Here is a 20,355-nt window from a genome sequence, read left to right on the forward strand (position 1 = left end):
AATGATGTTTACAAGCAATGCAAGCCGACATTAGTAATGGTTTATTAAGTTTTTAAAGAATAAACTGTTCTTAGACTGTCGACCAATAGCATGTTTAAAGAGGGGTTTGACGTGAAGTCAGTGTTGCCATGTCTGCTTACTTTAATCCTCCGTGAGATGTTTTGTTCATAAATTTGCTTGTGAGAATGCATGAATTAGAGGATGTTTTCTTTATCATCAAACATATATTTTCCTATATATAATTTATTTTTAAAATATATAGCGCAACAATATAATGTAAATATGCGTTTTTGCTTAATGTTTTGTTTAGCTTAACATATAGGTTATTTAAGTAATGTGTCATTTTTATTTTCTAGGCTATATTGAATCCAGGAATTGCCATAAATAGTAAAAAGCAAGGCTCGTCATGTTTAGCCTGCGAGAACGTATTTGCAGAGTGCTTGATTCTCTTGCACGATCTGGCAACATATTAGAACCCAGGAAGAAATAACAGCGTGGACGCAAGCACTCAAGCTGAGTGCTGCTTTGAGATTGTGGAACTTTATTATTTGCGTATTTTTTTTCTGCAATCGACTGTTCTCTATTCCTTCTTGTTGTCCTGTTTACTCGACAGCTTTGCACTTTCTACTTTAGCTTACAGTTTTTAAGTGATACAATCACTGCACACCACGTATTATCTTTTTCATTTAGGATTGACATTTACCTCAAAAGTCTGGACCAATTATTATTTCTATAGTTTTATTTTGTTATGGCTGGTGTTTCTACAAAAACTGTGCACGACATCTTTCAGACTATGGAGTATGGACCGTCCAGCACGAGCACTGCAACTGCACAGGTAAAGCGCTATGGGAAATAACTTTGTTTCCTAAATGTGTCTTTTTGTACATTTCCACCTAATGTATAAATGGTTTACATGTGACAGTACGCTACAATAGGATGCATATGGCAGCTCACGAGAAAAGCATGTGACAAGATGCTGGTGGTCTTCTTAGAAAAAAAAAGCTTGTCTCAGAGGAAATGTAGTTCAGTAAAGTTAGCAACAGATTCGTAAAGATCACTTTATAAAAATCCTAATGCAGATGTGTACGTAATTATAACCTTCCAAACAAATGTATCGTTCTGAGGTAAATGTAAGGCAAAAGGTTACAAACTGACAGCTTCAGTCACCATTCAGATAATGTACTCTTTTGCCATTTAAAGTAATGGGTGACTTGAGGCTGTAAATGTTAGTTTTGTATCACTGATTATAGATTGGAATTAGAATTAATTGCGTTTAGTTTGTATTAAATCATTTCTAATTCTTTTTGTAAGCTAAAATGGATAAGTTGTGTGAGCAAAGTTCAGCAGGGTTAGCTGTTCATGTATTTTTCTGAGAGCCATCTATTCAATGAATGATCTACTGAAAACTTCACAAAGACAGTCTATTGGTTCTTGGAGAGGTGGAACACTGTTTACTCAAATCAAACACATGTGTAGTTAACCACACACTTAATAGAGAAACTAGAATTTTCAAATTAATTCAATTCGAACTGGTCAATTTGAAGCCAGTCATTCAATTTTTTATTTTCGGCTTAGTCCCTTTATTAATCTGGGGGCGCCACAATGTAATGAACCGCGGATTCCCTTCCAGCCGCAACCCATCACTGGGAAACACTGATACACACTCATTCACATGCATACACTACAGACAATTTTAGCTTGCCCAATTTACCTATACCACATGTCTTTGGGGGAACCCAGAGCATCTGGAGGAAACCACGCGAACACAGGGAGAACATGAAAACTCCACACAGAAATGCAAACTGACCCAGCCGAGGCTAGAACAAGCGACTTTCTTGCTGTGAGGTGATCATGCTACACACTGCGCCACCGTAATGCCCTTGAAGTCGGTCATGTGTGATCGAAATTTTTCTGCATGTTATTTTCTTTCCTCAGTCCTGGCTGGAGAAACACTCTCGCACTCTTGGCTTCTTCATTGATGGGACATTTTCCTGTCCTGCAGACAGACAGACCCAGGATGTGACTGATTCTAAAGGTGAAGGCCATTACCTGAGGTGTTTATCTGTTATCCCATCTACTATACAATAGTCATGGGCCAGTGTCAGATTCTGACGGTATGATAACCTTAGATAAAATTATCACGGTTTCACGCTATAGTGATTACTGCTCTAATATCTATTCTTTTTAATTGTCTGGGTAAAAAGCAAGGACTAGTTTCCCATTTGAACACAATGTATTTTATTTTGAGAAACATTTATAATATTTTGGAGCAGAAAATATGTCAGGCTAAATAATTGAAATGAATCATTGACTTCTGCTGTCTTCATTTATTTCAAAAACACAACTTTCATTGCGATTTAAAATTGCATTTTTAGAGATCTTTTCTGCTGGAGATACTGTTGTCCTAAAAAAAAGAAAAGGAAAAAATGCGTAAATAAAAAATCTTACATATATGGTAAGAACAATATAGCAGAAAATTCTGGAGGTTTTAAAACCTTGACTTTTCCAAACCATTTTATACCTTGAAAACGGTTATCGTCCCATGCCTACTATACAACAATAACACAAATTCTCCTCCTCCTTTGTCTTTACAGCAGCAGTGGTCTGCAGCACTGCTTGTGCTCAAGCTGAGGATGTTGTGTCTGCTGTCTCCTCTGCAGCTGCAGGCTTCAAAACCTGGAGTCAACTGAGCTGCTACCAAAGAGCCAAAGTCTTACTCAAGTACTACAGCTTTCCTCAACATTAGGGTGACCATATGTCCTTTTCCCCCCTGGACATGTCCTCTGTTTGGGACTAAATGAATGCATCTAGCTGGGATTTGTAAATGTCTGGGACTTGACTTTTGCATTCTATAGTCATCATTAATTGTATGCATTTTTTGCAATAATTTTATCATTCACTTTAGGCCACACATTGTTGTGTTGGTTGGTTATGTAAGGATTCAAACACTGGCCAGTACGTCTAAATATCTCAGCACCAAAGCAACAGCCGAGAGAGAGAGTAGCACTTTTTTGTCTATAGCACACATGATTTTTGAATATCGCAAAAGTGAAATAGTGGAATTTTTTTTTTTTTTTAACTGATTTTTTATTTTATTTTTTACTTACTTTACAGTGTCTTGTAAAAGGTAAAGTAAAAAAAAATGGTCTGTTACTATTCCATTATTGAAGACCAAAATTTTTATGGAAAGCTGGTTATTACTTTCTGTATTGGATTTCAGAAGAAATATTTTCATTGTTTTAGTGCATTTATCAAGTATTTGCAAACCCCCTTCCTCCCCTCTCACCATCTATTTGTGCAAACTGAAATATGGTCACCCTACTCAACATTGTGTCATGAATGAACATAATGCCTCACAGTGTTGCTGATGTGTATGTCTCTGCTCCAGGGTGCCGAGTGTTCTGCAGAGACACAGTCAGTGTGTATCGGAGGTGTGTGAGCTCTCTCAGTCTTCTACCTCTCCTGCGGTGCTCATTCGACTGGCCCAATACTATGCCAGCTGGGCTCAGCTACGAGACACGCTCATGCCTGAGTGGAGCCCACAGGGTATGCATAGCATGTTCATTTATTTACGCATGTCTAAGAGTATGACATGCACAACTTAAAGATATAGTTCACCCAAAAGTGACAATTCTGTCATCATGAGTTCTGTTGAACACTATATATGATATTTTGATGAATGTTTTAAACCTGTGACCAATGACATCTATAATAGGAAGAACATTTACTTTGAAAGTATGGTTACAGGTTTCCTTTTTTCAATATAAACATGTTTGGAACAAGTCAAGAGTGAGTACGTCGTAATTTAGGGGTGAACTAGCCCTTTAATCAATAAAGGGAGGATTGTGTAAATTACGTTTTTGCGAATATATGCAGGATTGTTGTGAGTCTGATATCATGTCTTGCTCTATCCATAAGGTGTTGTGACGGTGGTTGTGTCAGATGACTGCTCTGTCTACTTTCTTCTGCTAAAAGTTCTGCCAGCTCTAGCTATGGGTGAGTCTTTCTCATTTAGACACTTTCTTCTCAACAGACATTATCATGCATAAAGAAACGTATCTGAGTTTCATATACTGCATAGAATTAAAAATGAATGCACATAAAAACATTTCCCCTGTATATTTACACTTAATACAATTTTTTTATTTTAGGTTTAGATTAAAATTGTAAGTTTTTATTTTTTATTTTCTTTAAAACTTTGTGAAAGGACTGGATAAAAGACAAAACTCCTACAATATCTGTATGGCACAGGGAAATACTTGAACATGTACCACTGGACTACTTAATTTGTGTTTTACACGGCAAAGGTGTTTGATTTCATGAGAAGTGGGATCCATTTTTGTTGCATATGGGTTTAAACATAACCTGCATACTCATCAGAGGGTTGATTTAAATGAATATGCAAAATCTCTAATTATATTGACCCCTTATTTTTTATTTTGTTGAATTTAACTATTATTATTACAATTACAATTCCCCCTCCCCCCTGTTCTCTTCACTTGTTTGTGTAATCTGTATTGCCTAAAATTTTAATAAATGCATTATTAAAAAAAACTTTGTAAAATAATTTGATAAGTGAATGATTATTGACTTTTACTTCAGATTTTTCAGTATTCTCATTGAGTTTTTCCATTGCAACTAGCTAAATTAAATATATTTAACTTTATTTTGTTATTGTAGTTTTCTTTAAAAACATTTTGTCACTTGGTGCCGATAGCCTCTTGCAGTGCTCCAATATTAGGGTTCTAGTGTCCCGAGTTTGAGTCCAAGATTGCAGACCATTCCCATCCCACTTTATCTACATTTTTACTTCCTTCCTAAAATACTATCCTGTCATAAAGATTTATTTTGGTATTTTGGTGTTTTTGCATTTATTATTATTTTTTTTGTGTGAAATAATTGTATTTATTGTTAATTTCAGTTTAGGTAATTACAGTTTTTTTATTAGGGCTGGGCGATATTGCAAAAACAATTATCATGTTTCATATCATTCGATATCAATAGTAATTAAATATTTTTTAACAATGCATTTAGGTATATCAGGATTTACTTTATTAACCACTTTATTTTAATTTACCAACATTACTAAGTCAAATAGATTTAATAGTAAAAAAATATATTTAAACAAATATCTGATCTCTTTATAATAAAATAAACATAAGTGTTAAAAAGACTCTTAAACTTGATGAATATAAAATGTTACAAAATGGTAAAGGGTGTGTGCAATGGTAAAGGTAGAACAACATCTGTAAGGTGTGATTTAATAATGATACAGTAAAACTCAAAATCTGCAAACAAAACATTTGATAATCAAATCTGAGTTTTCAAGTAAAAGAACCAGCCATCATTATTCAAATACATACTGCAACATTACTACATTAAACAACAAACTCAGATGGGGTGCTAAGGGCTGAGATGCACAAGAAAAGACACCAAAAAGCCACTGTGGCGACGTCCTTTTTTATTTACTCTACACTGCTGCTATACAGCACTCATTTTCACATGTGTTGTTATTTTGACCTGAAGTGACAAGTGCGAGCGCGTGCTTTCCTTAATTTTCTATGGTGTCTCTCATAACTAGGCGACTGTTTTCTCAGAGGATGACAAACAGACAAACCATTGCTGCAGCTCCGATGCAAGTTTATGGAGAAAAGTAAAAAGCACGGCTGTGTTTGAATGCGCTGTGTTTGTCTACGGTGTTTAGTCTGCCGTTACTGAAATATGTATATTCCATACAAAGTGTGAAGCAGATTGGTTAGTTCTACTTACATGATTCCCGGTGCGCTCAGGGCATTTACTGGAAAATGCGCATGCGTCGTGTGCGTGCTGCTTGCTAACCATGTGCACATCGCTCCCTTGTTCGCGTCGTGCATGTTGGAAATGAAAAACTTACACCCTAAGCTTAGCTAAGGCATGTCTTTCAAGGCACTCGCTCAGCAGCCACATTTTAATAGAACTTCAGCGCTTCATACCGAAACTTCATACCAAACTTTTTTTTATAATCGATATTGACAATGGTGTTCGGTCAGTAAATACAGATATCGATTTTACCACCCAGCCCTACTTTTTAATATTCTATTTACTTTAACGTTTATTTATGTAAAGAAACTTTAAGTTACCCATAATAACCCTGCTTATAACTGATTAAATGAACCACTTTTTAAAAAATTAATTAACAAACCAGCTGTGGGCCAAACGTGATTTATTAACCTGCTATACCTATTTATTTCCTAGGCAATGCTGTTATTGTGGTGCCTGGCAAGACTACCTCTCTTCCTGGCCTCCTGTTGGCTCAGCTCTTTATGGAGGCTGGAATGCCTGCCGGAGTGCTGAATGTGTTGACGGGCAGTGAAACATCACTGGGTGCCAAAGTGGCTCAAAACCCACAAGTGAACTACCTGACCTTTAGTGGATGCAGACAGACTGGAGAAGCTGTGGCTAAAGCAGCGGCTGGCTGGGGCGTCCCGATGACTTTCTCTCTGTCATCCAGCTCTGTGTGTCCTTTCATCATCTTTGAATCAGCAGACCTTGACAGTGCTGTGGATGGAGTGATAGAGCTGGTCTTCAAGAAGAAAAGAGATGTAAGAAAATATACAGTATCAGACAAAATGTTGGAATAATTAAGACTTTTCAAGCTTCAAGAGTAAAAACTATTTTTAAAAAAATGTACATTTTTTTTGTAATATACATTATTTAATTGCTGGAAAAACATATTTTTTTTGCACTTACTCCAATCTTTAGTTCAGAAATCATCTGTGTCCATTTGGTTTTGTTCTGCAAAATACTGATTCCATTTCTTCCACATTTAAAATAAAATTATTAAAAGCATTTTATGTCATTTAAAGCATAAAATGATTGGTCAGAATAACAAAAATAATCCTTTTTTTGACTTGATATAGCTGATGTTCATTTTAGACAACACAGTATTACTATTTTAACTTTAGAAGAGTTGAAAAAGCAATATTTGTTGGAATAACCTTGATTTTTAGTCACAACGAATTAAAACATTTGTTAATTTGTCCTTTTCTGAAAAAAATAAAAATGCGCTGTACACTGCCTGACAAAGGTCTTATCATCTATCCCAGTTTTAAGAGCAACAAATAATAACTTGACTTCTTGTTGATCATTTGGGAAAGTGTCAGAAGGTTGATTTTTCTGATGAATCATCTGTTGAACTGCATCCCAATCATCACAAATACCCCAGCAGACCTACTGGAATCTGCATTCAGCCTCCACATCAAAGTTCCTAAAAGCAAAGAAGGTCAAGGTGTTCCAGGATTGGCCAGCCCTGTCACCAGTTATGAACATTATAGAGCATGTCTAGGGTAAGATGGAGGAGGAAGCATTGAAGATGAATCCAACGAATCTTGATGTACTCTGGAAGAACAAAAATGTTTTCTTTGCCATTCCAGATGACTTTATTAATAGGTTATTTGAGTCATTGCAGAGCTGTATGGATTCATATGTCCAAGCTCATGGGAGTCATACACAATAATAATTCTTTTTGCACTGCACCATAACTTTATATTCTATTATTTCTGTTAATTGACAAGACTTTTGACTCAGCAAAGTCAGACTTTACTGTCCTAATTAAATAATAATAAAAATCAAGGCATGAATATTTATTTTAGTAAAATAAGTGTAATCTACAGGCCTTTGCCTTTCATATAAGCCACTTCTGATATCAAATGATCATCTAGAAGTCAAGTTATTATTTGTTGTTCCTAAAGCTTGGATAGGTGACAAGACTTTTGTCAGGTAGTGTACCTAACACATACCTAGAAAACCCAGTCCATCTAGTACATAAACCCAGTACATATCCAGAAAAACTGGATATATCAAATTGTACATTTTCTCATGTGTCCTGGTTTCCCACTCTCTTTTCTTTTACAATCATAGTTTAGCATGTTTTAAATGACTGTAATTTTAAAAATAAAAATAAAAAACGTTGCCAGCTCTCTTGCAGTACCCATAAAGTCCACGTGGGGTGCTCTGAGATTAAAAACCACTGCAATAGAATCATAAAAAGATAAACATTCAGAAGAGATACAATATTTATCTCTTTTCCTGTTTCTCTCTTTCCCTTCTCCAGTTCCAGTGGGTGCTCTGTGTGCAGGAATCTGTGCTGGACAGTGTTGTGGCCAGGCTGAAGATCAGAATGGCTGGGATGAAAGGCATTCCTCTTGTCACGGAGACTGACAGGAGTATTATAGATGCTGCAGTTCAGGAGGCTGAGCAGCAGGGGGCAACAGTGCGTTAATGTTTACATTGAGAGCTCAGCACCAAACATATCAGCATAGATATTGCAACAGCATTTTGTTGTTGTTTCTCTTTTGCAGCTGATCCAGTCATGTCCACCTTCTTCCACTGGGGGTCTCTATCCTCCTACTGTTCTCTGTGGACTGGCTCCCTCCTGCGAGTCTGTGATTTCACCTCCTCCAGGCCCTGTGCTGCCCCTCATAACCTTCAGGAGCTCTGCTGAGGGGGTAACTCTCGGTGAGGCTGAAATTAATTAATTTAGATGAAGAATATGTTTTCATTTTTTAATGCGTGTACAAATTTCTTATATTATCTCTCTTTGGGGTTGTGTGTAGGAAATCACAGTCCACATGGTCAGGCTGCATCCATCTGGACTGAAGATTTGACTCTGGCTTTGGAGTCTGCAAAAAGGTCTGGTCACTTGTTTGGACGTCTGTCAGTTGTCTTGATCTGTTCTTTTCCTTCCTTTATTTTTTTTCCTCTCTTTTCTATGTCTAGTCTAAATGTAGGCTCGGTGTGGGTGAATTGTCATTCTGTAATGGACCCTGCACTGCCTCTGTGCGGACGGAGGGACAGCGGGAACTGCACCGATGGAGGCAGAGAGGTCACTTTTTCTGTTCTTTTGCCAACTCTGAGTTACTTTAATCCTCCATCCATGTGACACTGTTGGATTGTATTCACAGAGGTTTTTGATGTTTTTATTAACCATGGCACAACAATTGTGTTGATGGTGGCTAAATGAATGGATGCTAGTCTTATTTTGCTCTGTATTTAGAATTTTTTTGTCTGTTTTCAAAGAGCGACCACAGAAAACACTGTAATGCAAGGTTCAAAATACTGTACGTAGACATTGACACTTTAATTATTATGAATATGATTATCTTCACATTAGAGCCAGTTTACAGCATTTTTAATTGGTACACTTTCAGCTCCTCCCATAAGCAACTGGATTGAGGACATCTTTGACTTTAGTGCATCTGAGGGAGTTCTGATATCAAAAGTGTACAGTCTGATTCCGCACCGTCTTTAGATTTCTTTTAAGAAACAGTGGAAAGATGACTTGGGAAATAAAGTCCTAGAGGCAGTCTGGCAATCAACTATTAAGCAAATTTAAGATAATTCATAGGCTGCACTTTTCTAAAAGCAAATTGTTAAGAATATTCCCAGAAATTGATGCAACATGTTCTAGGTGCAACAGAGATGAGGCTAGCTTGGGCCATATGTTCTGAACGTGTCCATCCTTGGGACCATTTTGAGACTTTTACGTAAATCTGTGGTAATAGCAATATTTGGTGTGACACCTGAAAACCTTGCACTACCAGCAGGTCAGTTAAATGCATTAGCTTTCTCTTTATTTGTTGGCCCAAAGACTTATACTTCTGCACTGGAAGTCAACTAAACCACTAAATGGGTAGAAAAGGAGAAATCTAAAGCTAAAAAAACTCAAATATTGCACCCAAGGCTCAAATAATAGATTTAAAGTTTGGAGACCATTCCTGGCATATATTGAGGATTTATTCCAAATACTTGAATTGTAACAACCTAAATCTATTTATTTTATTATTTATAAAATAAATATTATTTTTAATATTTTAATATTTATTTATTTATATTATTATTATTTTAATAAATTATTATTATTTATTACAGTTTTTTTCATGTACTTTGTTCTTGTGTGTTTGAGTTGCTGTGCCAAGAACTTCAGTTTGTTATGACTATTAAAATTATTATTATTATTTTTTAAATTCAATAAAAACTCAATAAATTCAGTAAATGGTTACTACATTATTTTTAAAGCAGACATGCATTCAACAAACATTAGCATTTTCCAAATGAACAGGGTAGGGTTGCACCAGCTGTTTGTAAGTTCTTTTTTAAACTGGAACGTAAAGTCTATACTAGAGGCTCAGTAACTACTAGCTAGTTTGTAACAAAAGTTGTTCTTACTTCGGTTGCACCACATGCTCCTAAGGCAAACCGTAGTTAGCAGGTCATAAGCTCTCCGTAAAGTCATGCGTAGTTACATTGAATGACTTAATTTCCAATAAACAGCATTTAAATCGTTAAACTGCTTTAGAATTCTGCAACTAATGCGCCTATATATAACTGTCCTATGAAAATTAAATGATAAATGACATTTTTATAGTGCATAACACATAACAGTTAGTCACTATAACAGATGACGCACACACCTCCATCACGAGCCTTGAATGCATGTGAAATACACATGAAGTTATTAAAACTAAACTTTTTTTTTAAAAATTCATTTCCTACACGTGAAAGAGAACTACACTGTTCCTATTTACTGTGACCTTTTATGTGAAGCTGCTTTGACACAATCCACATTGTATAAGCGCTATACAAATATAGATGATCTGAATTGAATTGAAAAGAGCAGGGAAGGAATAAAACTCAGTCATGAAGAAATTATTGATTTAGTTGATGGATACAATTAACACAAAACACTTTTTGTTCACTTTTGTTCCTTGAAACAAAATTAAACTCTTTCACAAACCGAAAGAAATGCAAGAATTTGGGAGGAAAATAAAGCTGAGGAGAGGAAGGCCATTCTTTAATATGATCGTGAGTTTCTCAATGTAAACTAATCTCACAGTCATCTCTTTTCTACCATTATAAATGGGGGGAAGCTGCCATAGCATTACGTTTAAACTAAATAAAATGGTGCAACACAGAAATATTTAGTAGTGCATAATTGTAACTTCGTGTCCCTTTAAGTCACAATTAAGCTACGTTTTAACTTTACCACTGCTTGTGCAATCGGCCCCTGATTCCTAATATGTGTGCACCAAAAATGCCAGTGTGTCCCAAGTGACATATCACGTGCTTGGGACACGTCACTTGTTGGGACACTTGTGACATATCACAGAGTGGGCTTTTGCGGCCTTTGTTTCTGTTCTTTTTGTTTTTTCTACTATATTTCTGATTGGTTGAATGGTCTTAGTGTGTAATCTTGACTCTAACAGCAGTTTCTGTTCCTCTGTAGGGTCTGTATCAGTTCCTTCGGCCTTCGCTTTCGCCCTCACTCCCACGCTCCAGTCCCTGCTCAGTCAACTACGCTGAATTTGGCTGTGCACCAAGCAAATTCATTATACCTGAAGTATTTGACCCTTCCAGGTGGGTGTATTGTGAGAAATGGATATAGGTTTTTAGATAATTTCGGAAATAAACATTTAAGGAATACACTGACCTCCTGAACAGTCAACGTGACTGACAGTCAGCTGAGTTCATACATGCAATACTGCATTGTGACAAGTGATTTTAGCAGTCAAAAACAAAAGGTGTTGTGGTCCGTATACAATGCTCAGCATATATAAGTACATATATGTAATATTAAATTCATATTTTTAATAGAAAGCTCTACAATATTATATTTGTGCCTATACATTAGATTAGTCAGTACTGAAGCCAAATCTGGAGCTTATCTAACAAAAGAACTTACGATAACGGTCCAAAAACTAGTACACCCAAATTTATATGTTATAGAAAAATATTAAAGACAAATTTAAAAGAGAAAAAATGAAAATGAAGATGTGATATATTTGGTAGTCTTAACACAGAATAACCCTATGCAAAAAAAAAAAATCATTATATGTTAGAGTATTGTAACTGTACCAACAGCAGGAAGTCTGAAACCCTCTATCTGAAAATAAATCATGCAGTTGCTGGAAGTATTCTCTGAGCAGCTTCCTCTACTAGTTTATTATACTTAGTCATACTTCCTCTATTACCCTTGAGGATCACAATGAAATAGGATTAATGGTTTGCCATTAAAAACTCTTTTTACCTACAGGACACCAAAAATAGAGCCAGAAAAATTGTAGTAACAGTACAGGACAAGTAAATCAAATAACAAAATGTAGCCAGATTCAAAATTTGTAATCACTGATTTTACTTTGTAATTTAAATATACAATATTTCTCTCTGGTATGAAGTTCTGCAGCCTCAAAAGTGTTTTTTAAGTGTTACTGTATTGTAAGAATGAGATTCTAACTACAGCGGTTTGAACTGTAGTTTTGCTGAATGACTAAAATGTTATCAGTATGATGGTAAAAAAAAACTCTACATTCTAGTCAAACCATCCTTCTGCAATCATGTTAATAAGGGCAGTTATAATAGCTAAAAGTGTGGGTGAGTGTTGCTATTATGTGGTAGTATAGTATTGCAAAAGGGAGCAATTAAGTATTGATGTTAAATCAAAGGAAATTAAATGATTCAATAACAGTAATTCTCTAGGGTCACAACCAAATTAGTTATAAATTACTGTCTAAAATGATAAAACATGGAATGATAAAAACATTATATCAATTGTGCGCAGTTTAAATGTAAAATAAAGTTACTTGAGAGAAAGAGAGAGGGAGAGAGTGGGTGAGAGAGACAAAGAGCAGTGAGTAGGCCCCAAAGAGAGCCTGATAGCAGTAGAGCCAGAGAAGATAGCCTCCGGAGCAGAGCAGGAAACGAAGCAGAGCGAAGTTTACCATCTATTTTGTATCTTTCTTGACGATCTGACCAAAGCCCAAATAGACATTCACTCTGTCCAATCAACATGTGACCACATCGTAACCCCCACCCCAAAGTCCACATATTAACCAGGCCCTGATCTTATCAGACCTCGTTTACACTAATAAATTTAAGTTTTAAAATGGCATTTTAGAATGAAAATGATCCACATTCACACTAGCGTTTCAGAACAGCTCTGCGTCCACACTATACTGCTGAAAACACATGTCACATGACCCCACACACACACACTCTGGCATGCACTGCAGTGTGCTTTGAGCCCATCTACCCATATGAGAGCTGTGCACGTCGGACTGTTTATCAAGGATCTACCGCTGGACTATTCTCACTATATTTGTTAAACGTGATTTTTAATTCATCTTGTTGCTTAAATCTAACAATATATTCCCCAGCTTTGGTGTTTTGAATCTATTACTTGTTCTCAGGTAACATGGCTTGGCAGAGCGCAATGATAAGTTAATAGAGGCTATTAATTAATGTAACCGCGTACACTGATTCTGCACATTGACTGATTGCTTGCCTTTATTTCCTACATTGTATAGTCTTAATGTACATTATACTGTTATAATGGCCATTATTGATTATTAAAACTGATAATCAGCAAGTAAGAGGGAATGTGTGGTATTTTCAATAAAAATTAAAGGTGGCAATAATGTTATAGGCTAGGTTTTGTTATAAATATGCATACAGTGAAGATGACGGTCATATAAATATGTGGCTACAAGACACCTCAACATGTTTGGTGTCTGTTCAGTTGCTAATATCAAAATGAAAATAGGCAGTTCCCTATATCATGTTTTCATTTTATTGTTAAGATAGTGAAGCAACATAGCCAGGGTGATGTGAATGAGGGTGTAAACTATACTTTGTTCCCTTTTGTGTCCTCGGGAGTTTGTTTTCCACATCAAACATGCAAAGTCTGAACTTACAAGGAGAGGATGCAGGACTGAACTTTGTTTAGGCTACTTGATATTGAGGAAAAGGCCCCAATCAGATCAGCGAATGTCTGCAGCCATGCCTCTGTTTTCAGATGTCTCCATTTTCCCCATCCACACTAACACGGAGCAGAAGCTTTTTAAAATGAAAATGGCCTCTTCTGCATTTTCAAAAAGCTCAGTTTTCGGCACTCAAAAACTCTGGGGTAGTGTGGACGGATGGTGTAACCTTAACCAAACTTATGCGGTTTAAAACGAAAACGTATTAGTGTAAACGGGGCCTTAATGTCTGCCTTTGGAATCTGTATGAACCTTCTCGGTGAAAAACACATGTTTTGTCATATAAACAAATGCATATGATAATTTGTCTTCCTACTGTATCATTATTCCATACCTTTTTTATTATAAATATTTGTCAGTTATTGCTTCCAGCAGATAAATGGTAGAAACTGCTACTCCTGATTTCTTCTGTGATGAGTTTCTCTTTCTGTTTCTCTCACAGTGTCCCTCGCTTTTACTCACAGTTAGTAGGTGGTCAGTTGCGAAAAGCAGACTCTGGCTCTAGCAGGTCAGTGTTGGCCCCTGGAGGCGCTGTACTGGCCCACTGCCCAGATGGAGGCAGGAAGGATGTCCGGAACGCAGTTGAGGCCGCCATTAAGGTCCAGGCAGGGTAAGAGCATTTGGAAGGTAGCTATGGGATAAAAACACATGTTTGATGGAAAATAGTGACAGAACATGTTTACAGGTGGATGAAGAAGAGCCCGGCTGCACGCTCTCAGTCTCTGTATTCACTAGCTGACAGTCTGGATAAGAGGAGGCGGGACTTGGCTGTGTCAATCCAGACTCAAACTGGAATTCCATTGGAAGAGGCAGAGAAAGAGGTGGAGCTTAGCATCTCCAAGCTTTCTGACTGGGCTGCACGCTGTGATAAAGAGCAGGGTGGAACTCCTGTAAGAATAAATAGTGCTGGATTAAATATATGAATAACCTTAGATTTTGTTTTTAGGTTTTAATTATGTGTCTGTGTTATTAAAGTTCCCACCCCAGTCTGGCTCTGCCCTGTCCACTCCAGAGGCTATAGGAGTGCTAGGAGTGATTCTCCCCAACTCCAAACCACTGCTCTCTCTGGTGTCTCTGCTTGGGGCAGCTGTTGCTATGGGCAATGCTGTTATCATGGTGCCAAGTGAAAAATACCCTCTTCCAGCACTCGAATTTATACAGGTTTGTTGTTTTCATATAGACATATTTTTGCATGTGTTTAAAGCACTTCACACTTCAAATTATCAGATGGCCACCATTAACGCTCAGTGTTCACTATAAATCTCCACATTTCTATTTTTTTTTGGCCTATGTATTCATCTTCTGTTTTTTTTTTTTGTTTGTTTAAAGGTCATGCAGGCCTCTGATTTGCCTGGCGGTCTGGTCAGTATAATAACAGGAGGGAGGGATCAGCTGACCCAGGCACTTGCTAACCACAGCGTGATTCAAGGCATTTGGTATTGGGGAAGTAAAGAGGTAAGGGGAAACAAAATGAAGAAAAGTATTTAGCAAAATGCAACCAAAGAAAAAAAAACAAAGTCTCTAAGCCAAATACTAAAATTCTCTAACCTTTCCCTGACATTCACAGTCTAAAAAGCTGAATTTTTATGATGTATAATTAATGGAAAAACAGCCTGTTGTTGTGCTTTGCATAATAGTAAAATGGTTTTACCCACATGACTTTAATAGCCACTATAATAAAAACAATGGATACTTTAAAAAAACTAAAGTACTTGCTGTTTGCGTGACTGCAAAGTGCCCCCTCTGCCATATTTTATAGCTTGATAATAGTTTCATATTTTACACTTAGTTTTTCTGTCATTTACTGTTTTTTCTGCCTTTAAAGTGGTCATTTTGAAGCCAAAGCTCCTAAAATGCATATTATCCTGACATGTTAGGTTAACAAGTACAATCTAATGACTGCATTTGGCTTTGGATTACCAGCTGATGGTTTTATAGCCTAATCATAGTACCAGATGTGAAACCATGTGATGAAGTATGGCAGTGGGTCCCAAAATGGGGGTTGGGACCACCCAGATGGGTCGCGGGACAATGAAGATGGCTCGCTTGGTGATTTCCAAAGATCAAATTCCTTTTATTAAACTCTTATAATTACCATACTTTATCCATAATCTACAGAAGACAAAAATAGTAGTCAATGTTAGTAGTACATTAACGACATGCTAATGGCTTTTTATTTACATGTTGTTGTTTTTTTCCCCCCATTAGATTGTGACCCCTGTGGTCTTTACGTTATATTAAAAACGCAGCAATAGTTTCAGATGCAGAAGGTTGATGTTATGGCACCAGGTTAAACTTTCTGACACCTATACGGTACTCGCGTATATCAAAAATAAATACAGGCCAAAACTGAACATGGAGGTCTCCGAGTGGCGTTCTCCAAAATTAAATCAAAAATAGATTTGGGCCTATTGGTGTGTGCATGTTTGTATATTTATAACCACCCCAGAGGATATTGGGGCGTTGTGAGTCACTGGCATTATTATCTTGGGGGTCGCGAGCTGAAAAGTTTTGGAATCCCTGAAATATGGTATTGAAAACAAAGCACTTTGATAAACAGATACAAACAAATGTAAAAGTGCTACAAGGTGTTGTACAGACCTTTTAATAATGACCCGTGGGAACTCTGTGTCCTTGGGAAGGACATGATTCAGCAAAGATGACTACTGTTTATTTTGGCTTCTCTGAACAAGGAAATTGTTGTGTCAGCACTGATCTGATTATCATAACCTTGTCTTTTAAGGGCTGTCAGTTTCTTCAGTACTGCTGTGTCAGTCCTCTTAAATGTCTGTGGCTACACTGTGAGGAAGAGGAGAAGGAAGCAGGCAAAATCTGGACCGACTTAAACCCGTCTTTTCAAGAAGAGCTCTGGAGAAAGGCTGTGGTCTGGAAAAGTATATGGATTCCAACTGCATGAGAGCACTTTTCAGTTTTAAGAAGAAATACGAGTCCCTATAGTTGTGAGTGCAGGTAGTTGTTTCTGAGAACTTCTTCCTCGTGCTATTTAGACTATGTAGAATTACTAGAAAGGGTAGGAGAGACTTTAAAATTTTTCACTTTCACCATTGTGTAAAAGAAGGAAATTATATTTTGTTGTTCCCCATGATAGACGGTTGTTTTATGACAAATAAAGAACTGTTATAACAAGTCTAATGTATTTCAAAATAAAAGATTTCACCAGTGTAAAAATGTTAAAGTGAAGCCATAACTGTATAAAACTATTTTTATATGTAAAAACGTTGAAGTAAATTTCAGCTTCACCCTGATATGTATTTTAAAAGTTGGGAAAAATGTAACAAAGTGCTAGTAAGTGAGAAGGAGAGAGCAAGCTACATAAATGTAAAATTAACATGTTTATTACAGCTACTGGTAAAAAAAAAACAAAAAAACTTAAAAAGTATAGGCTAAGGCTAGTCTGCTATTTTGGGAAAATGTATGTCAATTAAATGCCACGCCACACAGGCCGAAACGTTTTACTACAAAGCCGAAACAGAGACTCCACTCCTTTATTCAAGTTTAGGAGTCGCTTACTCATCATAGGTCAATGCAGAAGTGAACAGCGAAATACTGCTGAGTCACAGTGACAGCGCAAATCCACGTCCTGTGAGTCTACGTCTTTTATTGCTGACACAAACAAGCATCGTGTGTAATTTATGACAGTAAAATGCTCAGTCACTGTCACCTGATAGATTACCTTTGCACCCGCAGGCTGTTATGAAATATGAAGTGGAAAACATGCAGTATTCCATATATGCTGTTATAGTAGTCTGTCAAATGATATTTACCACACCGTGACATTTGTTACTATGTTATACACTGTACTTTCAACGTAGATAGCCTATTTTAGTTTAATGCCGTATTAATGAAAATTAGCCAACACATACCTCGTTTTACTCTTTCAATAAACATTAATACTTTGACCAAAGCAATAAGCCAAGTTAATGGGTCAGTTTATTCTTTCTGTAAATAGTTAAAGATTAAACCTTAAATGTTTGTTGTGAAAACAAGAGTCGGCTTAATCATTCTCTATTTGGATCGCTTTAATGGGAATCTTAGAAATAGGTTTACTGATCAATATTTGATTAGGAGGACCGTACATGTCTTGTAAAATACGGTTTGGTTATCAACAAAATAACATCGGATTTACTTCTATTTTTTTACTTGTCACACTGAACCTATAATGACAAATCATTTTGGCTGGGTTCAGTTTGCTATTAATAATGAAAAAAGGAAACACGTTGAAATCTTATCTCTATTGTCTAGAATGTCTACTGGCTGTCCGCTGACTGTTTGACCACTTCCTCGTTCAGCTCGTTATTTGATTGGCTGGTTTTAGTTCCACTGACGCCATCATGTTGTGAGTGTATAAAAGATGAACGCGCTCCTTCATTTCACTCACAGCTTCAGGAAGATCTGGAAGAGGTTCTTGCTTCAACAGTGATTGAACGGAACTTCGATCTCGCTGGGATTTCACTTCGAAGATCTGACATTTCATATTTATTATTTTTTTTACCGTCATTTTGATAATAAAACAACAAAAAATCGGCTGAAATGGATTCCCAGGTTCGCCAAAACTACGACCGCGACTGCGAGGCTTTGATCAACAAGATGATCAATCTGGAGCTTTACGCTGGATACACCTACACCTCCATGGTAAGTATCAAAAATTAATTAAACACATTTTGATGTTTTTCCTCATGGTATTGACTATGTACATACTTTTTAAAATAATATAAATATTACTCTTCCTCTAACGTCATATTTCACGACGCCATCAACTGTGAACGATCACGTCGCTCTGCGTGTTTATTAATTTTTCGCAATCCATATTTTCACCAACAGGCTTTCTTCTTCAAACGGGACGATGTGGCTCTTCCTGGATTTGCCAAGTTCTTCAAGAAGAACAGCGAGGAGGAGCGTGAACATGCTGAGAAATTCATGGAGTTCCAGAACAAGAGAGGTGGACGCATTGTCCTTCAGGACGTGAAGGTGAGCGCATTTCTTCTTTCCTTTTTGCGTTTTAATAAAGAAACTTTGGAGAGATACAATCATATATAACTGCTCAAAGTGGAGGGGGAGGGGGAGGGGCGTCGCGTGCTCACTGACTTGTTTGTTTTTCCAGAAACCTGAGCGCGATGAGTGGGACAACGGACTGACTGCTATGCAGTGTGCTCTTCAGCTGGAGAAGAACGTCAACCAGGCTCTGCTGGACCTGCATAAAGTCGCCTCTCAAAAGGGAGACCCTCATGTGAGTTAATAGTCCATAATGTACATTGCTCCTTAATACTTTAATTGTCTTAACGTCTTCTCTGATGTCTTGTCCAACAGCTGTGTGATTTCCTGGAGACTCACTACCTGGATGAGCAGGTTGAGGCCATCAAGAAGCTTGGTGACCACATCACTAACCTCTCCAAGATGGATGCTGGAAACAACAGGATGGCGGAGTACCTGTTTGACAAGCACACCCTGGACAGCTAAACACAGACCTCTGATCATCTGCGTCCTCAAACCTCCTGTTGTACTCTGTGCTTAAATCATGAATCCATGTTCTCCCGCAGTAAAATCTATAAGAGGTTAACATTTAGAGGCTTCATGTTTAAGATCCTGCCTTGCTTAATTAGTCATCTAGCTGATGCCTTGCTTATTGAATGTGCACTGACTTGTTGGTCATCTTGTGAATCTGATGAATAAACATTTCTGGCTGAATTTACTTCTCATCTTTTGTTTTTCAACAAACTGAAGGTACATTAGAGGGTAGTTTATGGAGGAGCTGTTTGAACCTGCTTTTCTCATTTAATAGTTAATCTGTTTGGTCTGCCCTTCAAAAGGGTAATTATTAATCTCTATGAAAGTTTGTAGAATGAATATCCTTAGAGGACTCACCGATAACAAACTGATAAATGAATCTGATTGACATTTTGACAAGTTTTATTACAGCTTTAACAAGATCATTTCAGGTCAAATATTACTCCGGTTTGATAAGCATTCAGAGTTCAGTAACTGTTTTTAATATCTCAATCCTGTAGACTCATCATTAGTTAAAACTAAAGCATGCTGCAACTTTTCAATATTTCCATCAATTTCTACAATCTAATTTTCCATCTACAGCTCATTACTGAAGGCAATATGTAAATCTGGGATGGGGCTTCTACATTTAGCACTGATGATTTAGGTTTTATAAACTATTATAAAATAGAATATATACAGTTAATGCTTGAAGTGGAACAAAAGATAAGAATAAGTGTTGACTAATTGAAGTACTTCAAATGCTGACTGTATACATTTACAACAAAACTGAAAGTTGAAAATTCCAAGTCCAATTCAAGTTGGGAAGTAAGCGTTTTGCAAGTAATATTTTATAATGTGCACAGATTCACTTTTTAAAAATGCAAAACATTACCTGTCTCATTGCATTTAATTCTCATTGCATAGTTCACCCAAAACTAAAAGTCTCATTATTTACATCTACTTGGTCCAAACCAGTTTGATACTTCGGTTGAAAGAAAATAGAAGATATTTAGATTAAAAAGTTGAAAATTGGTAGCCATTGACTTCCATACAT

General features: G+C 36.8%; 2 protein-coding genes across 3 annotated transcripts; both read left to right on the forward strand.

Moving 5' to 3' along the window:
• Positions 1 to 476: 476 nt before the first annotated feature.
• On the forward strand, positions 477 to 16,940 carry aldh16a1 (aldehyde dehydrogenase 16 family, member A1). Of its 2 annotated transcripts, none has more exons than XM_056453666.1 (16): positions 477 to 835; positions 1,936 to 2,035; positions 2,595 to 2,721; positions 3,389 to 3,546; positions 3,919 to 3,996; positions 6,235 to 6,581; positions 8,093 to 8,251; positions 8,340 to 8,496; positions 8,595 to 8,670; positions 8,758 to 8,863; positions 11,264 to 11,394; positions 14,236 to 14,403; positions 14,479 to 14,683; positions 14,769 to 14,954; positions 15,123 to 15,248; positions 16,537 to 16,940. In XM_056453666.1, exons 1-16 carry the CDS (start codon positions 749 to 751, stop codon positions 16,708 to 16,710), a joined length of 2,385 nt encoding a protein of 794 aa, XP_056309641.1. In that variant the 5' UTR covers positions 477 to 748; the 3' UTR covers positions 16,711 to 16,940. The 2 variants fall into 2 exon arrangements, with proteins under 2 accessions (XP_056309641.1, XP_056309642.1); XM_056453667.1 differs by having other exon boundaries at positions 2,598 to 2,721.
• A 1,226-nt stretch (positions 16,941 to 18,166) lies between these two features.
• Positions 18,167 to 19,499, forward strand: fthl27 (ferritin, heavy polypeptide-like 27). Its single transcript, XM_056453668.1, has 4 exons — positions 18,167 to 18,446; positions 18,636 to 18,782; positions 18,916 to 19,041; positions 19,122 to 19,499. The coding sequence occupies exons 1-4, from the start codon at positions 18,345 to 18,347 to the stop codon at positions 19,269 to 19,271; spliced, it is 525 nt and encodes a 174-aa protein (XP_056309643.1). The 5' UTR covers positions 18,167 to 18,344; the 3' UTR covers positions 19,272 to 19,499.
• Positions 19,500 to 20,355: the final 856 nt, after the last annotated feature.

The sequence above is a fragment of the Danio aesculapii genome, chromosome 3, assembly GCF_903798145.1.
Source record: "Danio aesculapii chromosome 3, fDanAes4.1, whole genome shotgun sequence".
Taxonomy (NCBI): Eukaryota; Metazoa; Chordata; class Actinopteri; order Cypriniformes; family Danionidae; genus Danio; species Danio aesculapii.